Source organism: Aptenodytes patagonicus, chromosome 6 (genome assembly GCF_965638725.1).
Source record: "Aptenodytes patagonicus chromosome 6, bAptPat1.pri.cur, whole genome shotgun sequence".
Lineage (NCBI taxonomy): Eukaryota > Metazoa > Chordata > Aves > Sphenisciformes > Spheniscidae > Aptenodytes > Aptenodytes patagonicus.
In genome coordinates, this window is record NC_134954.1 from 33,710,866 (window position 1) to 33,736,056 (window position 25,191).

At 43.6% G+C, this 25,191-nt stretch overlaps 1 protein-coding gene across 8 annotated transcripts in view; it reads left to right on the forward strand.

The window, feature by feature from the left end:
- The window catches only part of AGAP1 (ArfGAP with GTPase domain, ankyrin repeat and PH domain 1), a 392,763-nt gene that overhangs the window by 77,226 nt on the left and 290,346 nt on the right, over positions 1 to 25,191 (forward strand). For 3 of the 8 annotated variants that reach the window (XM_076342035.1, XM_076342038.1, XM_076342037.1), the window contains exon 1: positions 10,358 to 11,501. The exons of 4 other annotated variants lie outside the window; for them this stretch is intronic. In XM_076342035.1, the coding sequence (XP_076198150.1) occupies positions 10,376 to 11,501 (1,126 nt within the window). In that variant the 5' untranslated portion in view covers positions 10,358 to 10,375. Of the gene's footprint in view, positions 1 to 10,308; positions 11,502 to 25,191 lie in introns of those variants that run through there. One more of the 8 variants, XM_076342034.1, reaches the window with a different exon arrangement.

Consider the following 25,191-nt stretch of genomic DNA (forward strand, 5'->3'; position numbering starts at 1 on the left):
ACACATGCTACAGACAGAAATGTAAATAATCCTGTACTGGACAAATATTCGTACTAAATTGTGTAACTTGCTGAAGCCAAAGAAAAGGGGCTGTGGTGGGCAAGAGAAAGTCTTGTTTAATATAATTTATGAAGGGCAGAACCAGGCTAGAGTTGCAAAAGTGGCAGAGCTGTAAAGCTAAAGGTAGGTGTGCAGATGTAGCTGCTGGGTAAATAAAGACTTTAGCAAGCTGCATATGAATTGAATCTGTTTAGGTTTGCTGATTTGCATAGTTTGTCTTACTACTCTGTTTTAGGTATTTCAGTGCCCCTTGGGTCAGTTTGTACTTTTCGGAAAAGTACCTACCCAAAACCATGATCTTTGTATTTGCTAAACCTTTTTGGCTTCTAGGCTCCAGGGTGCCTTGAAAACACTACTACTCAAGTTGATTTCATGTTATGTTATCTTTACTACTGTACTACATTTTTAAAAATGGAAGCTTTAAAAAGTTTTGGCAAATGTTAAACAAATCATATCATCTGTAAAAGCTTTTAGTTACACAATGGCATTAAGCAGACTTTTAATGCAAGTCTTTAATTCATAGAATCACTTGGGTCCAACTGTAAACCTAGCACTACCAAGTCCACCACTAAACCATGTCCCCAAGCACCACATCTACTGGTCTTTTAAATACCTCCAGGGATGGGGACTCAACCACTTCCCTGGGCAGCCTGTTTCAAGGCTTGACAACCCTTTTGGTAAAGAAATTTTTCCTCATGCCCAATCTAAACCTCCCCTGGTGCAACTTGAGGCCATTTCCTCTTGTCCTATCGCTAGTTACTTGGGAGAAGAGACCGACACCCACCTCGCTACAACCTCCCTTCAGGTAGTTGTAGAGAGCGATGAGGTCTCCCCTCAGCCTCCTTTTCTCCAGGCTAAACAACCCCAGTTCCCTCAGCCGCTCCTCATAGGACTTGTTCTCCAGACCCTTCACCAGCTCTGTTGCCCTTCTCTGGACACACTCCAGCACCTCAACGTCCTTCTTGTAGTGAGGGGCCCAAAACTGAACACAGTATTCGAGGTGCGGCCTCACCAGGGCCGAGTACAGGGGCACGATCCCTTCCCTAGTCCTGCTGGCCACACTATTTCTGATACAGGCCAGGATGCCATTGGCCTTCTTGGCCGCCTGGGCACACTGCTGGCTCATGTTCAGCCGGCTGTCAACCAACACCCCCAGGTCCTTTTCTGCTGGGCAGCTTTCCAGCCACTCTTCCCCAAGCCTGTAGCGCTGCATGGGGTTGTTGTGACCCAAGTGCAGGACCCGGTACTTGGCCTTGTTGAACCTCATCCAGTTGGCCTCGGCCCATCGATCCAGCCTGTCCAGGTCCCTCTGCAGAGCCTTCCTACCCTCGAGCAGATCAACGCTCCCGCCCAACTTGGTGTCGTCTGCAAACTTACTGAGGGTGCACTTGATCCCCTCAGGCAGATAGTTGATAAAGATACTAAAGAGAACTGGCCCCAAAACTGAGCCCTGGGGAACACCACTTGTGGCCGGCTGCCAACTGGATTTGACTCCATTCACCACAGCTCTTTGGGCCCGGCCATCCAGATGGTTTTTTACTCAGCAAAGCGTATGCCTGTCTAAGCCATGAGCAGCCAGATTCTCCAGGAGAATGCTGTGGCTTATTGAATACAGTAACTGGAGGGTTAGAGCTCTGAGCAGTTTCCATCCATCTGCTTTTGTACTGAATCAGAAGGCATGCTTGTGTAATTCCATACAAAGTCATAGGCTTAGCATGCAGATGCACTTGATATATACATAGAAAATACACAATATATATAGTATATGTAACTGTAGAGACTATATGTATTTATTTTGTTCTGGAGTAGGCTTATGTTTGAGTCAAAAACAGCATTCTCTTTCTAAAGTTGTAAAAGGGGGTGGAAAGTTGTAAATGCACCACAAGCTGTAATCGGCTGTATCCAGAACAATACCTGTAGTCCAAACACCATAGCTGAGATTTTATCTACCTGTAGATGAGACCAGACTATACTCCTCGTTATATTCCTGGTCTTTGCTTTGTTCATTTTCTTGCCTACGCTTAAAAAATCTGGAGGGAAATATATGCTACGTTAGGATGATTTTTCAAAGAAGTGTTGCATACCTGGTTAACACTAACATTTTTGTCACTAGTCAAAAGCGTAGTGACTAGCTCTTACACTGCTCAGTTAATAGATGGCTGTGTCAATAACAGGTGTCATAGTGTATCCTTCTTTCTTACATTGATGGTTTAAAGTTCATGCTTTTAGAGTAGTACATTTTCATAAAAACTTAGGTCTCTGAATCCATGGCACTTAAGTCTGTCTAGGCTTCATGCAGATAGCATTGTGACTTCAAGTACTCAACTAGATTGTATCATTAATGACAAATTCACATGCTTCCTATATTTGTAATATGAAAGTTTAGCCAAAAGTGTGTTTTTGAGTTCTGATAGGTTGGGTTTTGCAGTGCAGTCTTTTCAAGTGTGTAAATGATTTGAGGTGAGAAGTGGCCTGCCTAAAAATGAGTAAGACCGCATAGCTAGCAGGTATCTGGAAATCTTCCTGCTTCATAAGATATTGAAACCTCATATGTAACAAGCAAAAGTTGCAATCCTGAGTTTAAGGGACTGGAACTGTGTATTGATGCTGCCTGTCAGAATATTTTACTGTGCATGAGACAGGGATTAAAGAAAATGAATGATAGTCTGAGTGAAAAAGCACTTACCTTTTAGAAAACTTAGTAATATCCAAAATGAGGTAAAGGTTTTCTTTGAAACTTGTACTGACTCTTATGGAGACAGGCATGGCTTTTACATTGATTAGTTGTATATTTAAAATAAGATTCTGAAGTGACATCATATACAAACTTTGATTATTGTTAGCAGCCCCCTAAGGGAACACTGGGTGTGTAGAAAAGTGAGTTATCTTCTAGTTTATTCTTGGAAGCTTTGCCTAGCTGAAAGGGCAGCCAGGTGACAGGGGCAGTCCTTTCAGGATGTACCAGCTGATCCTTTTCTGAACATCTGTAAGATGGATGGCATGCCTTGCTGCTGCTTTTCAATGTCTGAGGTGTTCTGTCTTAAGAGATGAAAAGAATAGCAAGCAGGTATCGTATAGGTTATACTGGCAGCCTACTTAAAAGCAAATTAAAGTTACAGAATTCATATTTCTAAAGTTATCCTGATGGATAGGTAATATATGTTGGCAGCTTGGATTAAAGTGGAAGCTGAGTTTTGGGATCACCTAGCAAGTTGATGGCAGGGCTGCAAAGAGTGCAAACTGTTGTTCCTTCCCCAGAGGAGCAGATGAAACTGCAGGTAACTCAGTATTAACACTGCAGGGGCAGAGACAACTTCTGGCAGCTCTGATGAGTGCCTCGGAATGATGATCTATAGCATTACTGCCTGCTGCCTCAGTTTTAACATTTAATGTTTGCATATGAAGTACTGTAGTGATTTGGTTTGGTTTTGTACAGGACTCTGGTTCACTTACAGCCTTTTACTGGAGTTTGCTGACAAGTCTATGTGAGCTTTTACTACTGACGCACTGAAATACTGTGTTAACAGCAGAACACAAAATGGGGACAGTTTTAATATTGGCCGTTCCATACCAAAGGCTTTGGGGGAATGACAGAATTATAAACCAAGTTAATTGTGCCACCTTCACTGGGTAGATTTACTGCTGTGAAGATTCACCATATAGCTGTCAGGACAGGGGTATTGCATGCTTTAGTGTCTTAGCTTAAAGTATTAATGAAGGAAAAAAAATGTAGTTTCTACAGTTCATTTTAATTTTGCCTGCTCTGCTGCTTCAATTAAGTTCTATAGCAGCAAAAGGCTGCAACGCTTCTGTCAGATGACGTGATCTAAAAAAACCTTTACTTAAAATGGGATGATGAATCTTGTGGACTTAATTCTCTGGATGCCTTTTTGTTTAGTGAGAAGATAACTTAGGACTATCCTATTTTATTCAGTAGAAATCCAGCTGCAGTCAGGTGTTATGATTTATTTTTAAGCTGAAGAGAAGCAGATGGATAGGCAAAATATATTAATTGTAATGGCTCCAGCAGCTTGAGGGCAGAAATTAGAACTATAATCTTAGTCCTGCAGAAAAACTGAAGACTTTTTGTGCTTTTCCCTTTCAAAAAATGTCTTTTGTTCTGTTCTTTTAAGTAAATTGCAGTGATGAAATCTGCCACATTTGGGCATCAGAAATTATATGCAATTTGGAATTTACTTGAAGCAGATAAGAGAATTTTTGAACAGTATCTTCAGCATGTATCATGGTTAAAAAATCATAATTGATTTAACTCTTAAATATTTTTCCCATTTCCCCTTCACTCACCTTAAATGAATGGGTATGAATCAAAGATACTTCATTCTTTGTATTTATGTTATAACCTATTATCATGAAGTATGAGGCACTTAGGCTATCAAGTGCCTAAATAGGTATAATTTATGTGAAAGGAAGTACTGAAATCTGCACTTAGAAATTAAAAGTATTGTAGACTGTATTATCCCATATGGCATAATAGCCCTGGCAATAAGACACATCACTTTTCTTGGAGTAGCAATGACAACCTTTTGAAGTTTGAAAGTACCCTGAGTTTTTGTGAGGAACCGCTGTTGCAGTTGGTAGGATTTCTGTTTAGATGCCGAGACCTTTGCTTAAGAACAGCTGTAGCTTTCCAGGATGAGTGCTTCTTACATGTATGTAAGAGCTTCTATAACACTATGCATTCATTTTGTATTGGCTTTTCTTGAAGCAGTTAACCAGGTGAAGCTGATGCCTGGTATCTTATGACCACCCTCGGGCATCTCTGCAATGGATGGGAGGTGTATTTAAGTCTTATGGGCTTGCTGCAACCTCATTTTCCCTTAAATACAGATGTGCAAACATTTTATTTCTCTCCTGGTGAGAGAAAGACAAATGATTGAGTTGCATTTTTTACTGCACATCCCATCACCCTTATTCCCTTTCCTGCTCAGCATCCAGTGTTTTTAGGACAGGAATGTGATTTCATTGACAGTAAGGTCATTATTGATACCAAATGCTGACTTCTTGCTGGTAGCTCCTATTCTCTGTATTGTGAGATGTCTCTGTTCTTCGTCTTAGTGAAAGAATTGCCTACAGTGAATTCAGGCCTAGTTTAATGGACAAGTGCATAGTGACGGAAGAACACAGATCAGTGGCTTAATGCAAACCCTGTGGCTTGAGAGAGACCTTGAGTTTGGTCTCTGTATTGCTGGCACCCTCCAGCACAATGCTGTTCTCGTCCAGATGCCTTCTCTTGTTTCCTCGTTGAACACTGATCTGTAATGACAAACAGTGGATGGAGCACAGCGTCTCTAGAAGAGAAAACTGAAATCACATCTGAATTACTGCAAGAATTGTTCAGGTGACCTAATTTTGTCTTCCACAATCAATTTGTTAAAGGAACAACTATTTGGAATGATGCTGTGTGTCTAGAGTTTAACCTGCAGTGTGCCAAAACATTAAATTTAGGTCTGTTTTTCTTAGAAGGAGATGGTGAGAGCAGTGAAGATTTGAATGACTGGAAGTTGTCCAGTAAAAAGCAAAACACAGGCATATAAACAAGCAGCATCCCAAGGGTTGTGCAGCCCTAAAGCTTTCAGCAAAACAGGCTAACCTGTGAAGGCTGTGTCGGGATTGACATTTTAATGCTCAGATGCTACTGATGTATATGAGGCATATGTTTCTCCTTGTCTGGGCTTTTACATTTGACTGGTGATTGTGTTGAATCTGCTGGTGGGCTGTGAAATTCTTGTAAGGAATTGAGAATAAGGAATTAAAGAATTATCCAAGAGCGTTTTTGCAAAGAGTTCTTGGGAAAAGAGAAAATGCAAAGCCTATTATACATCACTTCTAATGATTTAAGAATTCTTTGCTTTATAAAGTCAGTACCAGTAATATTAGTTGGTTACAGTGAACGTGCCTTACAGTTGTTGGAGAGTGGTAACGCTTTTCCTCCCAGCATGGTTGTCTCCGTAGTTGTTCATGTTCAGCAGTCAGTGCTGTGTGCTGGTGACCCCATCAGCAATGATGTGAAATTCAGCTCAAGAATATAATTCAGAATGGGAAGCAATGAATGCTGTATTCACAGGGTTCCCTGTGCACTTTTTCTGATCATCTTAGTTCTCATCTTTTTTTTTTTTTTTTAAATCTGGAGTACTTAATTTGTGGCTTCCTTTTAGCGGTGCATAGTGTCTCACTACAGATGCAGCTGGTACTGCAGCACTGTAGTTTCAAAGTAAAGCGGGCTGTGCAAGGCAGAAGTCCATGTGAAGATTGCTTGAAGCATTTTAAAGATGTATTTGAGGCACCCGTGTTACTCGTGTTTCACTGTGTGGATTAAAATAAATGAATGGGTTTTGTTGCTGAAAATTGTGAGACTCTAAATTACAGTAGAGTGCTTCTCTTGCGTGGAACATGTTTATGCATTTTAAGTCATCAGGCTGGGTTTTGCTAGTTTGCTGGCAATGTTGTGAGATGAGCCAACTTCCTGTGTGAAAAATCAAAATATTACATTCCACGTAGTCAAAAGGCTTTACATTGCCTCTGGAGATGCACTGGGGTTTGGTTTTGTTGCTGATGAAGATCTTAAGTAGTGTAGATAGGCTTGACCTTGGCAGTAGAATGAAAAGTGGCAAATGTGACCCTTTAATGGCTATGTTGAATGAGGGATTCACATGGTACCACTTTTCAGTGTGAATATCTTGGAGGGACAATGAGACTTTGTCAAGCAAAATACTTCAGAGGTATTTCATGTACTTGGCAGAAGGTAGTATAGTTATTTGCAATTTTTGAGTTAAGTGGGATAAATGAGGGATATATGCTCTTGTGTCATCAGGTCCTGTCGGTGAAGCCCCATATTTATTGTGCATGTGCGTTGTGCTCTCTACTTTCAGCTGCTTGCAGAATGAAAGGTAACCAGGAGCTGCTGCGGAGGGCCCTTCAGGACACACGGCGTAGGCTTTAAGCCAAATGAGTTGTTTGGGTTGGCTGCTGTGACTTCTGGCTGCTCTTGTCCCAGGGCCTGAGGGACTTCTCCTGTTCTGGGACCGGATCTGTGCTAACTGCATGACGGGAGGAGTAGTAGGGCAGGAGGGAATGCGCTGTTGCTCTAAAGCCACCTGGATCTCAGCCCGATCAGGGTGGGTGCAGCGGCGTGATGCTGCGCGTGGGCTATGAGCAGAATCCCCTGAGTTAAAGTATTGCATGGGCCTCCATGGTTATTTTGAACATCTTACAGAATATTAAACATGAAGTCCCTTATTCTGTGAATTATGCCCCTCCTTTGAGATACCCAATGTTGTATGGCCACTAATGACAGATTTCTTAAAGCTGGAGTAGTTTTCTCAGTCTGGTGGCAAAGAGAGATGACAGGACCTGCAGAGGATGGTCTTTGGTCTGCAAGCAAAGTCGGTTGTGTGATAAGAAGTCTTATTTACAGCAAGTCTTACAGGAAGTCGCAGGGTGGTAAGTTGTGATGAGTAGTCAGCTCGAGCAGCAGAGCAACCTCCGAGTATGACTTACTACCTGTAGCAGAGCTGTTGCAGCATCCCGAACCGATGATCGATGTAAGTATTTCCGCCAGTGGTGTGACTGTAGCGCAGGGACGGGAGCACAGCCTCCGAGGGCCGGCCCCGAACACGGGCGGGCTGCCGGGCAGCTGCCCGGCGGGGAGAGGCGCGGGTCGGTGCTGTGCGCTCCGCCGCCGGGGAGGGATGCGGGGGGGGGCTGCTCCGGAGAGGGTTGAAGGAATGTGCCGGCTATTTGTCTGCGCTTAAAAGTGGTTCCTCTGAAGGGGTCTGTCATCCCGGGAGGATGAAAAATGGTTGATTCCACTCCGGGTAAGAAGCTTGCTTTCCTGGGGCGGCGCGCTGGAAAGTGCGGCCTGGATTTGGCTGGAGGATGCGATCAGCAAGTCGTAAATGTCAGTGCACTACACTGTGTTATAGTGGCTGAAGTCTAGCGGTTTTAAGTATTTGTCATTTAGTAAAGTGTCTATCTTCTAATTATTAGTCCTGTATTTCTCACTAGACTCATTTTTCCTAACAGTTTCTGCTCCCCCCCCCATCCAGTAGGTATTTAGAAATACATATTGGAAATGGCCTTCTGGATGTCAGAGAAATGGAAGAATCTGCTGTCATTCTGTGGTAGTGAACAAGCATTTAGAAGGAACTGGAAACTGGTTTCCGGCTGGTCAAGTGTGAGCTCATGTTGGGTTGTTCTTAAGACTTTCTCTAGGGCTGCATTTGCTGCTGGTCTTGATCAGGTATGTGCTGAAGGTATGTGTAAAAATCTATTCAGTGATGAACAAAGATGAATAATAAGTGTCAGTTATTCAGTGTTAAAGACAACAGCATCTGTCATATGTGGAGAAGTGAGTTAAATCAGCAATTCGCTGTGTTCCAACTGGTAATCGATCTGCAGCATGTGTTGCAGGATCCCAGTGTCATCAATAAACTAATGTGTATAGTAGCTGTAACCCAGAGCATCCCTTATTCTTGGGTGCATCTGGTGTGAGAATATAACCTCTGACCTGGAAATGTTCCTGAGGGCGTGTCCTGCCCGGCTCATGCCACGTGTGCCTTGCGGTCTGGAACCATGGTTCTTGTCTGGGGAGCACCCAAGTAGAAGTTTTTGTCTTCTCTGCCCTCTTCTGTCTGATTTTTGAAGCCATCTGGGAGTGAATTGCCTTGACAGCTTTGCAGCGCTCTTCTGTTTGAGTTATATTTTCACTTTCATTTTTACATGTTTACTGGTTTTGAACCTTACTGGCATTGGTAAAAGGTGTTTGATTGTAGACTTGGAAGGGATGTACAAGGCAGTTGAAGGTATTTTTCTGAAGCTTGACTTTCCATGCATAACATGCTTTTAAACCTAGAAACCTTATTCCTTATATTGTTTATCTTCTGGTGTCTGCCATCACAGCTTACTAATGACTTTTTTTAATGTGGGCATCTATTGGTTGTTAATGACTTCAGCACCCCTGATCTGGACTGCTTGAGAACTGGCCAGCTGGGTGTGAAAGGAGTGTATTTCACGCTGCCTTCCAGCTCTGTAGAAGAGCCAGGTTCCACTGAAGCCAATGGTTGTGAAGGATATGGTAGGTCAGTTTTCTGCATGACCAACTGTACAGTAATGTGGCTTTTGGATTGTGCGAAGTGCTATGGTTAACAAACATTTATTAAGGACAATCACGGTTGTCACAGATGAAAAATAAATCGATTCTGGATAATTTTGACTCTTCATTGTCAAGGAGGTGGTGTTGCCTTCGATTCACCCTGTGTCCAAGACACCCTGCATCCAAGATCTGGGGATGCGTGGCAGACTGAGCTCAGGTGGGGTCTAAGTCTTGGTCGGAGTTTGTGGGCAATGCCCACCTTGCCCTTGTGCGGGCCTGGATAAACCCTCAGACTGTTGGCTGGGAAGTGTGAGGTGTAGCTACATCGCTCACCTTCAGAGGGTAGATTTGGAAGAGGGAAAAGTGGCGCATGAGAGACTGCCCTTCCTCCCAGGTGAGTGGTGATGGCCCATGCCTCCCGTTGCCTGTGCATCGTGCCTCGCCGCTTTCCTCCCGCTCCTCGGCGGGCGGGGCTCCAGTCCGGCGCTTGGGAGAGCCCCAGCTACCGCGGCCGAGCGCTGCCCGCCCTGCCGCTGCGCCGCGCTGCCCGCCCAGGGGCGTGCGCCTCGGGGCCGGGCGCTCCTGCACCCGCTGCGGTTGGGAACGGCGGCGTTTTCGTTTCCAAACGGGCCCCCTTCCAGCCTAGCTGGGGCAGCGGGCTGCCGCTGCCCGCCTCTCCTCTATCCTGAGGACGGATATTAATCGGATTTACCCGGCGGAGGGGAAAAAAGGACGCAAGATCTGCAAACGTGCAGCCTTGCTGTAAACAATGAAATTGAAGGCTGCTGCTGCTCTAATCCCTTGAATACCGGACCGCGCTTCTCCCCAGCAATGCATTTTGGGATCCGCAGGAGGATGCGTGCGGTTGCTGCATGGATTTAACTCGTCCCTCGATGTCTCTTCCGAAGGGGCCGGGAGGGCTGGCTGGCGCTTACATGGACGCCGTCCGCCGGCGGGGAGCCGTGCCGGAGCGGAGCTGCTGCCGCTGAAGCGGGGGCCGCCTAACCCCGCCGCAGCCGCGGTGTGCAGCGGAGCGACTCCCCGAGCCGGGTGTGACACGGGAGGATTTTTAATTTTATTTTTTTTTAAATTGGGTTGCAGTGGCTTGTGGTTCTGCATTTCGATTCGCGGTTCCAGAACCGCACGCTGCGATGCCCGGGTTGGATGCTGCTGGCTGAAGGGCGGAGAGCAGCGGGGGGAGACATGTATCTTCTGGACAGCAGCGAGCCGCCGGCCGCTGCCGCCTCTCCGGAGAGGATGCAGCGGGGGACCCCCCAGAGGAAAACTGTCTACCGCATCTCCGTGACCATGGTGAAGAAGGAGCTGCTGGGGCCGGAGAGCGGCCGTCCTGCCCCGGAGCTGCCCCGCCATGGGCGGCGCGGGGCGAGCCGAGCGCCGGGCTCCTCCAGCCTCACCAGGGCCGGGCTGCTGCTGGTGGAGGAGGAGGAGGGCGAGGAGGAGGGCGAGGAGCGGGACCGAGTCCCCAGCCCCTGCGGCTTCCGCAACTTCAGGACCCTCAGCACCGGGCAGCTGGAGCTGGGCCGCCTCAAGGTGCCGCGGAGAGCGCGGCAGCCCTTCCCCGCCGAGCTCGCCCTCGGGGGGCCGCGGGGCAGCCCTTCCCTGCAGGGGAGCGGCGGGGAGCCGGCGGCCACCTGTGGCGGGGCTGAAGCCGCAGCCTCCCGCGAGGAGGAGGAGGATGGGGGGCCGAGGGCCCGCGGCCCTCCGTCAAGCCGCTCGGGCGAAGCTTCGCAGGCGGGGGAGCGGGGGCAGAGCCCCTGGCGGCAGCCGGGCCTGCTGCGGCGGAGCTTCAGCTTCAGGCACTGGAGCGGCGCGGGGGAGCTGCCGCGGATGCGGGCGCTGGGCCGGGTGCGGCGGCACAGCAGCTCCGGCTGCCTCCCCGGGCCGCCGCCTAGCCAGGGGGCCGGGGCGCGGGGCTCGCCGCCTGCAGCCGCCGCCGCTGCCGTCCCCCCCGAGAAACGCAACACGCTGGATGTGGGCGAGGTGCTGGGCCAGGCGGACCCGTTCTCCCAGCTGGAGCGCTGGGAGCGGACCAAGAGCAAGAACCGGACTCTGGATAACAGCGACCTGCAGCGGCTCTCCGAGCGGCTGGGGCGGGAGGGCCCCGCCGCTGCCCACGAGCACCGGCTGCTGCGCTTCTTCAGCGGCATCTTTTCCCGCAAGGACGGCACCTCCGCCCTCTTCGGCAGCCCCCACGGGCGGTCTCCCCGCAGCAGCTTCTCCAGGTCCAGGGCTTATTTTAGCAGCCTCAGGAGAGCCACCGTGGACATGCAGTCTAGCTCCGAAAGCATCAATGGGTCCCCCCGCAAAGGTGCCCTTCCTTGTCTCATCACGGGGGGGGGAGGGGGGAAGGTATTTGCTCCAAAGCTCTGCATCGGTGGTAAGGGGTGGTGGGGTAAAATGGCCTTTATGTGTGAGGAGAGGGAGATGCTGCGCTGGGACACGTGATGGTTGTATGCAGTAGTGGATATGGCACGTTTTTAAGTGTGTGCTAGTGCTTTCTTCTCTGGTGCATCTCTTAACAGCTCTGATGGGGGCAGGTTAGGCTGTGTGTCTCCTGAACCAAAAAGCGCTCTCTGTGTTGATTGATTGTGCACTCTAGGACAGCTGAGTGAGGCAAGTGTAGCTCGTTTAATTATGGAGTGGAAGCTGAACTCCAGTGCTGCTGTATATAGGTCACTGGGTGGCCCAGTGCTGCGCAACACTGGGACTTTCCCCTTTCGGAAAGACTTCTGTAATTCTAAAGACAGGTTATGGTGGTCAGAAATATGCCTGCTCGCTTTGGAGGAGTAGGTGAGTACTGATGTAAATGTATTGTAAATCCTAAATCTCTTCTGTCACAAAAGAACTTAAACTGAGTTTGATTTTTTTTTTAAAAAACACAGCACAGACTCAGAAGCTGTGCTTTTTGAATTATTTATATAGTTGTGTACAAATCTTTAACTAGCCAAAGTGTTGCTGATGCTAGATGGAAATCAGATTGGGAATTCTGGGGTTCACAATTCCCTAGGATACAAGAAAAACTTGAAAATTAACCTTACTGTGGGATGGAAGTCAAGAGCTGACTAGCTGCTTTCTGTGAGGATCTGAAAGGATCATGGTATCGTTGACTGGGACGCGTTAAACCAGAAATGCTGGTTGCCGAGCTTCGTTGTAAGACGGCGTGCTTTCTTCCTAGCTGTGCTTTTCAAATCTTTAATAGGTATCTGTGATGAAACACTTAACTAGTAATTACAGTAGCCTTTGAGCACTAAGTGCTTATCAAAGTGGCAAATGATCTGTAAGTTGCTGCTTTTCTAAAATTACAATTCTTGATTAGAAAGGTTAAGCTTTCTGTACAGCAGAGGATGTTGCAGAGTTGGGCGGGGGTGGTTTATTGTGGGGAAGCGATAGTAGGAGATGCTTCGCGATGTTACCAGCCTGTTACAGATCCAGAAGTCCTGCTGTGAGTGGAGTATGCCTGGAGTTTGAGGCCCGAGGAGCAAAGCCAAATATTTAGACCTAGTAACTGAGGATTGTAATATTTTATTGATGTAGAGGCATTCATGTGGGCTTATAATAATCTTGACGGAAATTGTGGTCTGACCTTGGTTAAAGTTTGAGGTAACCACAACAGAGAGTTACTTCGTACAACTATTTATGCTTGTCCTGTGCCAATATGCTTAAACTGTTACTCCGTTTTAACAGTGTACGGTCATATACTCAGAGCACAGTCCTTTCAGCCTGGGATAAGTTGAAGATTTCAGTTAATCAGTAACCATTGATATGCAGTGTTGAGATGTTCCAGAGAGGTTTTTTTTGTACGTGCTAGTATCAAATTTGTCTGGTGAAAGTAAGCTTTGAGGCTTGTTTTCCGGAAAATGTGTCCTGGGACCCGTGATGTGGTTACAATTTGGTAGCAGTGTTGCAGGCTTGCGTTAGGGGTTAGCAGGTCCGGCGTGCTCTGCCACTTTCCCCTTTTTTCCAGAGAAGTGCAGTTCAGGCTTTTGCTGTCAGAAAAAGTCTGTGCACAGTTTCAGCTGTTGCTTATTGGTGTCTTCCAGAAAGTGTAAGTTTAAACTATTTTGTCTTTAATTTCCCCTATTACTTCTTAGGAAGAAGAGTTTCATGAGAAGTTATGATTAGTGTGCTGAATATATTTTAATACTTTAAGATTGTAATGGGCTGCTATTCAGCCAAGACTTGTGTATTTTGCTTTTTTAGTTGATGTGAAATTGATATGGTCTTGACAATTCTGTTCCTGGATTTTGGAGTAATCATGGAGACACAGGTCGAATCTTGATTTTAATGTGGCTTTTCCCCCCCTGTGTAACCAGTTGCAAAACCAAGTTTTATTACTTGAAACTTGCTTCCTTGTGCCATTGGTATTCTGCATGTTTGGTGCTGCCTTCGAGTTACTTGACTTTGTACTTGCTATACAAGTCCTGCCTGAGGACTGTAGAGAAAGTAGAAGTTTTAAACTGTGTACTTGTTGGCATTTTCAACTTGAAATAATCACCCAGGTATTGCGATATCTGGGTGATGATGTTTCTGTTCCTAACTACCTTAGTCAGGTACTACACTTCCAAACAAGCTGAAGTTAGAGAATTTCTAAAGCAAAAGAGTAAAGAATATTTAAATCATATATTTTTGATGTTACTGAGTTTTACTCATGCTGTGAAGTGGGTAAAGGTTGATGATTTTTTTTTTTCGGGGGGGGGGGGGGGGAATTATTCTTCTCAGTGTCAGTAAACCATCTTTGGGCATCAAGCTTTTTCCTTTTCTACTTGCAAACCCTATTTGCTGTGCCATTGTTGGCCTCAAGTCTCATGTAAGCAACAATTCCCAAAGCTTTTGTTAGCAGTGGGTTCAAACACCTGCTTCCCAGCTGAGGTGAACTACAGTTCCAGGTCACTTAAGTGTTGATCAAATTTCTTTGCTACAAGTTAACTTTTAAAAGAAGAAAAGCTGAAGGTATGGGTGGGGAAGACCAAGTGGCCTATCTGCCAGCCAGGCTGGTGCCTATCTTTTGGATACTGTTCGTGGTCTCCACTTCTGCAAGGACTGCAACATGCTAATGTAATGTCTTCTAGAGTAGGAGGTGATGTTAGAAGCTTTTTTCTTCATGGCCAGCTCTGTGTTAAAAACACATAAGTGTTTTTGTCCACTTTGAAATAATTGTTATAAAGTAGACTAATCCTGTACCAATGCTGCTGTTCTAACGTCGGAGTGTCTTTCCATCTAAACATCAAACAATTAGGTTTGAAGTTCACTTGTCTCAGATTTTAGTAGTCATGTCACGGTATTCAACCTGTAAATTCATTTATTTGAGGCAAGACAAATATATTCACCACCACCACCCCTGGAAAAAAAAGTGGAACTTCCATAAACTTCAAGTCAGAGAAGCAAGAGGAGCTATTTTTGCCTTAAAATTATTTAGGAGAACTTGTCAAGGGAAACGTTGTTTCTCATCTAAACTTTCTTCCTCTTGAAGTCTTCATGATTCTTTCATAATGAGAGGGAGGATGGCTCTGGGGCAGTGGGGTTTTAAAATAGCAGTTTCTTTTTCAGTGGTTCTCACTCTCTGCTTTTGTTTTGAGATAACTTTGTTTGAATAACCCCTCTTTAGGATATATTAAGCAGATTTGTGAATCAAAATTGTAGATATCAAAAGGAGTACCATTATAATATGATAAACTGCTCTTTTGAGGTTTTTTCTTCCCCTGAGGTTTGAGAGGAGTTAGTTTTAAGCTCTTATCTCAAATTCTCTACAGTTTATAGTCATGGGAAGTAGAGGGTAGCTGATGAGTGATCTCTGGAGGCCTCCAGTCTTTTCTTGTAAAGCTCTACTTTAATTCTTGTTAGTTCTATGTCACTTCTCGCTTGCTACCCTGGTATGGTTGCTACTCTTCTATGCTGCTGGCGTTTCCAGCAGCAGCCCAGTAAACTTTCTGTGCACTCATACGGGTGAGCAGGAAAAGCTTTGGAACACATGAAATTTGGTCAATGTGATGTAAATGTATTGGAACTGGTCCTGTGTAGTTCCCCATCTTGTAGCTGCAGGTTTTTGGTGACGTGTGGGTATAAGCATATTCTTTTTCAACACTGGAGAGTCCTTTTCTGTAATGGGCTAAAAAGTCTTCTAGGACTCTTCTTCTAGCTGTTTCAGTTACTATGAGTGAGTGTTGTCTAGACCTTGTTATGAAAATAAAATCTAGCAGAGAAATTGATTGCAGTTGGGGATAAGCATTGTCTAAGGGTTTTTTTAATTATTATTGATTGGGTAGGTCTTGTCAAGCAAAATGAATGCCAGCTGCACTGATACAGCCAGATGATTAAGAACTGAACTGGTATTAAGGTCACTGGCTGAATTAGAGAATGAGATGGATTAATGTTTGCACAATATTGAAGTGTATGGCCAGATGCTAGCAGTCATGGTCTTTGTTTTTCCTGTTAAAATTGACAAAAAATGTAGAATTTTAATGTTGCTCTGTATTAACTCGACAGTTAAATGCCTAATGGCAGTAATGGGTAACTTGGGACAGATCACTGAATACTTCTACAGAAATGTTGTGCAGGCATTCATCTCCATTCCAAGCTCTGTAAATTAAATTAGCATACTACTTGTTTTGCCAGAGATCTGCCTGTTGCTTGGTTTACCACTGTAGGTAAAGATGTTGTGCTGATCTAATGGAGTTCATATAGCTGACCAAAACACAATTTGCACATGGAAAAGAAACATTTAAAACATGATATTCTTGTTCCCTTCCTCCTGATTACTTGCCCTGAATTTGAGGGTGCTCAGTGTGACAAGAAGGATAAGGTTACTCTACAACTGTTTCCTAATCCTAGGGAGTCTAGAGTTAATGATGGAGCACTTGGTTTTTCAGAAGTGGAGTGTGTATGTGGGGTAGCATGTGAGCTCTTTTCTGAGACCAAAGGAAGGGTTTAAGTTGCTCATAGTTGCTGCAAATAGAGGAGAACTTCAAACTTTGCTGCTTCAGCTATTAGCAATACTTTACTGGATACAAAAGTCATTTTGCACTAGAAAATGGAATCACTTGTACCAGATGCTGAACCCTTACTCTCTTTAGTAGTCAAGCAGCCAGAACTTTCAATTGCTGTATTTGACAAAATGTAGTTTCAAAGCAGTATGTCGCGTGCTACGCAGCGTAAGCTCATTAGTAGCGTTGCTTTCAGATCTTGGATTCTTAGGTCACCACTGAAGAATCACTTGGGTGTATTTTGAATGAATAGTTTGGCTCTTTTCTGCAGAGCTAATTTTGATACTACCGTGCTGATGACCACCGGTAGTTTAATACTGATTGCTGAAGTATAACTATCCAGTTAACAAATGATTTGTATAAGATGATAGCTGAAATAGCATGTAACTATTGTTTTCTTTGGCATGGTTATAACCTTAGAAATAGATACTTGGAAAGCAGACAGCGAGTGCAAATGTCTTTCAAATGCCTGCATATTCATTTTCACTTGAGCTGCATAGGGTTAAAAAAGTCCTTAATGCAGACTATTAATGTAATAGTGTTGCTTTTGATAATTGGTGTTAGGATTTCCCCTAGGCAACTGCAGTAAACACACAGTGAAAGACGGTTTCTGCCAAAAAATACAGAATGGGCTTTTTCATGTGTGAGGAAAAAGAAATGTCAGTATATTGAACTTCAGAAACTGTCATCTATTTTGTTCATGAAAAGCATCCAACATAAAGCTATTATCTTGATGGAAGTTTAAAATAGGGTGTTTGATTTTGATGTTTCAGACTGGTATATAATGACAGTGTTTGACAAATACTTCTGCTTTATTGACAAAATAGTACCAAATGTTTTCTTACAACAAAACAGGCGACAAATACCATCAAGATAATAAGCATACAGTGCAATGTAGCTCCCTACAACTTTTTTTACTAATCACAGAAGACATTAATAAAACTTAAATGGTTGGCCTTGTTATTTATTGAGGTTTTCTTTAGGGATAAGAAGGCAAGCAAGGTGGAGAGACCTGGCTTTCCATGCTGCAGCTGTTGGTCTTCAGTAACAGCTGTAATCGGTTTGGAATGGGCAGGGACTCAGGGCAACATGTTTGTTGTGAGGGTTAGTTTCTGCATTGGTTAAGTCTTGAAAATCTTGATCAGTCTAATTCGAAGGAATATTTATGGAATGGGTGCACTTAAGTTAACATTTAACATCATGGATAGTACTTGTTTTCATATGTTTTGGGTTACTTACTCTGAGGTTGCACAGACGAAGATGTAAAGGTCGCTTGTCTGAAGTTATAACAGAGTAAATCTCTTAAGTGTAGTAAGACATTACAGAAAGGTCTTTATGAGGAACCCCCATAGGATCTGCCCATAATGTCAGACACAATAATTATAATTTATGAAGTAGGCACATCTGTATTTCCTGGTTGTAAATATTCCACTTGGGTGGTATACAAAGTTATATCTAACTGATACGGGAGATGTTACTTGTAAATTACCTGGGACCCATTATTTGTAACTTTATTTTCACTAGCTTATAGAGAGAACTATTCAATATAAAAATTCAGCAATGTCAGTTCTAGTTACATCAAACAACTTTTATTTTTAGATGAATTGATGATATGTCTCAACTCCTGAGCTTGGTGAAGTTAATTTCAGCCTTGGAGGTGCTTATTAAGAAATAACATGGAAGTTTCTTGGAAAGATCTTAGTGTTAACAAAGGGTTCTTGTTCTTCACAGTGCCCAAAATGCAGTGCAGTTCGAATGCCTGTGAGCTACGCTTCCATTTTGTGAATGAAGCCCCATAGCAGATCTTTCCTTCTTGGAAGTGTTAGATGCTGATGTTTTGCAACTTAGATATGAAGGGGAGCTCAAATACTGTGCTGATTGCTGCCAGCTCCTGGCACTTCCGAGTTATTTATAATAACTCTTTATTTGTTTGCGTGTATTTGTCAGTTGGCTTGTCTGGCTGGTTTGATAGAGAATCTGCATTCCTAAAAACACTGTTTTACTTGTGTTGGACTTAGTGTGTATATACGTGTGGTTTTTGAGAAGAGGATTCTGTAACACTGGTGCAATTTTTTTCGTCTTATTCCCATGCAAACAGTTGCTTAATGGAAATGCTTATGTATTAAATGTAAACCACGTATTAAAAAGTGGGTGCTAAACCACTTAGTGCAGTTGTATTTGTGATTGTATTTGTAAGGATATAGAATGCATCTATCAAGATGCACGCACTCACTCCTTAGTTCCTCTGCTGCTTTCTGTGAGTGTATGCGTTATTTGGGTCTTGAGAGCATGATGTTTCATCTTTGTCTTGATGTGAAATTAATGAGTTACTGCTTACTCTCACTATTAAGTGGCACTTTTTTTTTAGATTGAACCCTGAAAAATCGGTGGCCCTTAGCACTGCTAGTGTTGCTATTATGGAGCATTCTTGCAGAGATGATGATCTCCCTGTAGCTCCTGAAAACCAAAGCCTTCTTTGGGATGAGCGTCAGAATAACATACCACCTGAAACATCTCCCGCTCTTCCAGGGCTGTTATTGCATTTGTATCAGGGGTAGACTGCCTGGGAAACTGGGATGTTGACCTAACTGTTCCTTATGCAACATCCTAATTCAGAAGCTCTTCTGCTCAGTGATACAGAAATATTTATGTTGGCAAGGCAACAGCTTTTCTGTCTCGATCTCTGCGTCCTGCAGGGAAAAATCTTATTTTGTGCTCATGGAGGATACAATGTTTAACTTTTCTGTAGTTTTAATTATTAAAGCTGTTAAAATTGAATGTGTATTGCTCTTCATGACTTCCAGGGGATTGTGCTTAGGACTTGGAGAGAAATTTGATTTTTTTTCTAACTTGACTTGACTTGAAAATCACCCATGTTGCCACATCCTCGGCTGCAGATTGTTGGTTTCCTTGCTCAGGCTGCTCTTGCAGTCCAGCATGGCAGATTGTTACTGGCTGTCACTGGTATCCCTTTCACTGTGTATATCGTCTTGTACCCTTCTCTTTGGCTGTCCTGTATCTCCATTAAAGTACTTTGTTATAATTCCTGTCTTAAAGTTTATTTCTTAGTTTACTTCTAGTTCTCTTTCTAGTCCTTTATAGAGAACCTTACCTGCCCCAATTACTGTCATGGTAGAAAATAAATACATACAAGTAACTTTTTCCAACCAATCCATGATTTTATACGCTGACTCCCATCTTCGTTCCTTGAAGATGAAGGTGATGTTTTTCACTAAATAGCTAAAAGAACCAAAGTCTTGTTACCTAGTGACAATGCTCAGGTGGGAGACAAATCCATCTGTGTCTGTCTTTAATTTTCCTGTGAAGGGACAGCAGGTTATTCTGCCTGTTTCTGGAGTTGGCTTCAGACTTTTGTGACTCAGGATGCTGAACAATGAAGATCTCAGTATGAATGCTTTCCCTGTTGAAAAAGTTATTCTGCTTTAACCTTTTGATTAGAGTCAATTTGAAGCTAAACTAAGCAACTACATTTATTTTTCAAATGGGTATGATTTTGTGTATTGTCAGGGAACCCACTTAGGTGTGTGTCATATGCTGCATAACACATGTGGCAAGCAGGTGTCGGTGGTGCTATGTAGAGTGAGTAGAAGTATGAGTGTGTCTTCTTCCATAGGTAAACCTTCCTTGAACTATTTATACAGCTTTGCTAGTTCTTAATCTTTGTATTTCCTATCTTAAAGTCATACAGATGGGCTGTCAGTTTTGCAACCACAAGTGACTAGTGCATGTTCTTAAAACTGAACCTCAGCTGTTGAATGCCTGCTGCTGGTTTGTAAACAGGGATTGCTCTTTGCTGTGGAAAGCTTTTGCTGAAGACAAAGGCAGGCCTTATTTTATTTAGGAGTAGTTCAGGAGGTATTTGAAATACTGGGTCAAAAGCACTTGAAAGCTTCTGTCTGCTTACTTCTGATCTCCCAAGTTAGTGTAGCTAGAAATGTGTTCAGGTTGCCCAACTCCACTGCAGTTGTTTGGAGAAATGCAACTGCTCTGCTGCTGTTGTGTGTTTTTTTTCTTCTTCCCCATATGATACTAGCTATGTATATGTATACTATCCTGTATAGGCAGGATAATGCCTCTCCACCTTCTGATGGCAGCTTTGTGCTACAGGCAAAGTGCTGATGTCATTTCATCAAGTCAGAAACGAGCCTGGTGCTATGGTGTTATGTACTCACACCAATACTTTAAGAAACTATGAATTTGATTTGTAGTTTGACATCCAGTAGTCCTGTTTTTCTGCTGAGGTAACTCAGTCAAGTGTGTGTTCAAGTTAATTTTTTTTTTCCAAACTATTACTTCATGTGGTTACTTCACAGAAGTGACATCCATAAATTTTTTTATTATTAAGGGTGTTTGGTTCAATGTCCTCAGTATGCCTTGCATGTTGACTGCCAGTTTCCTAGCACAAAAGATGTCCTTGCTTATTAAATTTAGCAATGAAAAGTTTGTTTACATAAGGGGCGGCTAATTTCTATCCTCAGGAGAACATGTTTTTTTATTTTGTCCTGTTGGCGATGAAGTTCCTCAGACTTTCAGCATTGTATTGGGCCAGCTTGTGATATTCAAGAGTTAATGCGAGTGGCACAGTGCTAGAGAAGTTTTCATTTCCAGGTAGAGTTGTGTATGGCAGGATTGTTTCCCAAGTGTCAAAGGAAGAAGACAACACTAAAGGACTACTTCTGAAAAAGGTGTTTTGAAAGCAGTGGTTTAAAAATCCATAGGAGTGAATGGCCTCTTTCAGGTCACATTTACAGTGTTCTTGCAGAGAATGCTGTCTCTGTTCAGGTGTTAACTGTGCCAGGTGGCTGTTAAAGGTGGCCTCCGCTATTCACACCCACCTTCCAGAAATCAAATCAATAACATATCTCTTCGCTTTGGGTACTGGTGAGAAAGCAGAAGCCTGGAAGTGTGAGATGTGGTTAGTTTTCAGCACTGTTCATGTGGTCTGTATTAATGCAAGAAAACCGTGCAACATGGGAACTGTCTTTCAACAAGGATAATGCTGACTCTTCTCAGTGCTTGACCCTTGGGGCTTTCTTGTTGATTGCAGGCACAACCTGTAGTTCTCAAGGCATGGGGTAACCTGGGAGTTAGCTAAATGCCATTGAATGCGAGCAATTCTGGGTAAAAGAACATTTATTCTTGTGCTCAGTTTTAATCTCTTAAAAATATCTAAGCATGTCTTATGTCTAAGAAATTTTTACATATTTTTAAGTTAGCAGAAAAGTCAGTGCTTAGTGCAGATGGTGGTGTTTGAGATTATAATGTTGCTGTGAATGAAGAGATGAACTTCAGTTTTGGGGTTAGGTGGGGATGGGGCCCTCTGGGAGGGGACGTGAAGTTCTCTGAAGAAATTCTTGATTTTCGGTTTAGATATCTACAAAGTTTCCTGGGTGACGCAAGGTGAAGTTGTTATGAAGTTGTTTGATAGACTATGAAGAGAGGGTTGAGATCAGATAAGCGAGATCTATGTTTGGCGCCCTGACTGTGTATAAAGATGTGTAAGCAGGCTTGATTATTACTGTATGTATGTACCCTAGGCATGGAAATACTGTGAGTATGTTTAGCTGCATTGAAAACTTGGTTGTGGGAATCTTTCCCTTTTTCTTGCCCCTTCTTATCTCGTGGTCTTGTGAACATAATGGGTGGGGAGTGCAAAAGCAAAATCTGTGTAGTTGGTTTGCTTTATGTTCAGACTTAAGTGTTCCTGAGGTTATTACCATCTTGTAATATTACCACCTGCTTTACCTCTCCAGTCAGGCACCTTGGGTTTGTGGAAGCTCTGCAGCAGCAGAGACTTAGGTGTGCCTTCTGATTTCTGTGTGCGAGTGAATTACCTGCTAATGCAGCTGACCTCCAGCCCTTTGAACTGACTCTATTTTTAACCTGAAGCAGGGAGGAGACTTATTGGTAAGTAGAGGCTGATCACAGGGCACTGCAGTCATCTTAAGACATGTTTTTACTCTAACTGCCATCTTCCTCCAGTGAACAGAACTGGTATAATGGAAGAACGTTTTTGATAAGCATTTTGAGAGAATCCCAAATTCAAAATCTCAAAAATAAAAAAATCTACTGTCGTGGAATCCATATGTTTTTTCAGTTCAGTCATGTCTGTAAGATAAAAGTAGATTGGCTGCTGTTGTATAACGATGCTGTAAGGCTGTATACTTTCTAATTTGACAAGCAGTGTTACTCAGTTTAACTATGGTTTAGATATCAGAGGTCCTGGACAGATGAGCTGTTTTCCATCGTAAGGTGGTTGTGCTGTCTTGCCTTGTCCTCAGTTCTGTATTTTTCTGCCGTGATTGCTAAGTTACACTTTAGTGGTTAAGCTTTGGTGCTGAATTTTGTCTCCCTCTTAAATTGTTAGCAAATACAAAGTGAAGGAATGGATACTGAAGCTGGGCAGGTGAGGTGTTCGGGTGGCACTGTGTGTTACGGGTCCTGCGGGCTGGGTCTGCTGGGAAGGTGCCTGGAATTCCCACTCCCAGCACTAGCCCTGTGCTTGAAGGTCAGGGGCGGTGGGGCTGACAGAGGAGAGCCAGAGTCCTGCTGTGGCTTTCTACCTAAAGCAGTTTCTGAAAAGGAGTTTGAGGAGCCAGGAATATAGCCGAGCCTAAATTAAAAGAGAAATCTTTTTATTAGTTCTCTCAGTCTGTGTAAGAACAGTTTATAACCCAAAATACCCTACTTGTTCTTGCAGCTTACCAGCAGAAACAAATCATCTCACCTTTGAGGACAGTGAGGATTGAAGTACAGGTCTGGTTTTCTCATTCAGCTGTAGGTTTGTCTTTCAGAAGTGGTCATCTTTCAAATAATGCTTTTTGATGTGCATAGATGCTTCAATAGATGCTGCTTTTGGTTGAAGCATTCCTGATCCAGGTCCTCCTGGGTAAATGAGCAGGATGCCAGTAGTGCTCATGATTTTTTCCAGAATCTTCCACATAAGTCTCAGCCAGAGTAGCACCAGTATTTTTATTATCTGCACTAGATGCTTTGTTTAAGGAAGAGAAACTTTCTGTTGGATGGATTTTACCAGAGCTGTCTATGGGCAGTTTTTATCTGATGCATTTGAAACTGTTCCTGATTTGGGTGCAGTGAAATACCAATGCTTGATTTGGAGGGACCTTTTTGTCCCTTTTTAAGTTCTGAATCAAGTCCAAAGGTCTGCAAAGAATGAGAAGCTGGTGATGATTTTTGCCTGGAGACTGGAAAGCCTCTTAGTTCTTTTTGTTAGCCCTTTTCTTCTGCTCCCTTGCTACAGAAATTCATTCCCAGCCCAGTTCCTTAACTTGGCTGTTCATCCCTGTTGGTGGCAGGAGGAAGGTGATGCTGCTGCTGAGCCGGGTGATGCAATTGTCTGCCTTCCAACATCTGTCTCTGCTTCATGCAACCACTGGAACATCTGCAGAATGAATATGATTGTTACTCACTGTCCTGATGGCTCCAGGTTGTACAAGGGATCATCTGGGAAGTAGGACTTTTCTGGAATTAGTTTGGTAGGGGAAACAGAAACCTGCATTTAGAGTAAGAGACTCCAGGATGAAGTGGGATTTAGTTGCTGTGTTAATTACAGTTTTGCTCTAGGTAACTGTTAAGTGATACTATGTTAACTCCCTCCTATGATTATATGCCTTTTCCCATCAAAACAAAGGTTCAGTTGTGCTTGTGGATCGTGTACTTCCTGTCATATGCATTAGTATTTAATGTAAGCACTCTGTATCTTTCAAACTTAACTGAAATCCCTGTAGGTCCTTAATGTGCGTGTGGGCACATTGTGGGCTTTCACCTAAGAATCCTTTTATTCAGGTGACTTAGAAAAGAAATAAGCACACTGAAGGAAATTGTTCTTAGTCTCTCCTGGAAGTTACTTTGGCAGAAGCGTAGGCAATGCGCATCAAGGTTTTCTGCAGTAACCCCCTATCCCCTCTTTCCTGTAAGAAGAGGTGTTGGGACGAGGCTCCTCTTCTTTATACTTACGGAGTACGTTCCTGTCACAGCTTGCCTTAACCTCTACCCTTGCAAAGTATGTAAGGAATTGACTGATAACGAATCCCTTTCCATCCCCAAATAAAGAAGAAATCAAGTGTGATCCGAGCATGCATGCTAGCTTGTATTTTTAGGGCCCCCCGGTTGAGACATCAACTGTAGTCAATGTAATGTTGCCCATATATAGCATGGATAAAGTATGAAAGAGACACTACCTATTTTGTGTGAAAGTATTGCTGATTAAAACAGTTCGATGTTGGGGGCTTGTGGCAGCGTTTAGTAGTGGGTGATGGAGCTGGTTACTACATACTACTGACTTACAGAAATGTGTGTAATCCTGTTTCCATGAGATTTTAAAACAGTCTTCCTTTGGTTCTAGTTTTCTTCAAAGTCAGTATCCTGTCCCAAAATACTCGGCTGCTTGCACGGTTGGGCTGCAAGTGTGTTGCTGGTGGTTTCTGAAGTGTGTGTGTGTGTGTGTATGACTGTCTCTTATTCCATATTGGCTTTTCCAGTCCTATCTGCTCTCATGTCTGCATACAGTCTCCTTCGCCAGCCCACTCACGGGGCTGCCACTGATGCACTTGGGGGGAAAAAAAGAGGAATTTAACCGTTCCTTTACTCAGTCTGCAAGAGAGTGATGTGTTACCCAGTGAAACTTGAGTGAGTTTTGCAAAATCATTCAGTACATAAAATTCCCAGTACCACTATTTTTGCGTAGTGCACACAATTACAGCAGGATTACATGGTTCAAACTCAAAGTAAAAAGTTCACTTCTTTTTGGACCTCATCTGAGTTCCTTTCTTGCAGAATAATCCTAGGAATGTGTCACTGCAGTCATCAAAAACACTGTTGGCCTTTTCTGTTTACATGTGCTGTCCCTTGTCCTCCACAGTTGTACTAGCGTGACAAACAGCTTTGGCAACACCATCAGTCCTTGGGGGAGGATGCTGGAAGTGTTTCTTGCAGAGCTGTGCAGTAAAAACTGAACAGAAATCACAGCAAAACCAT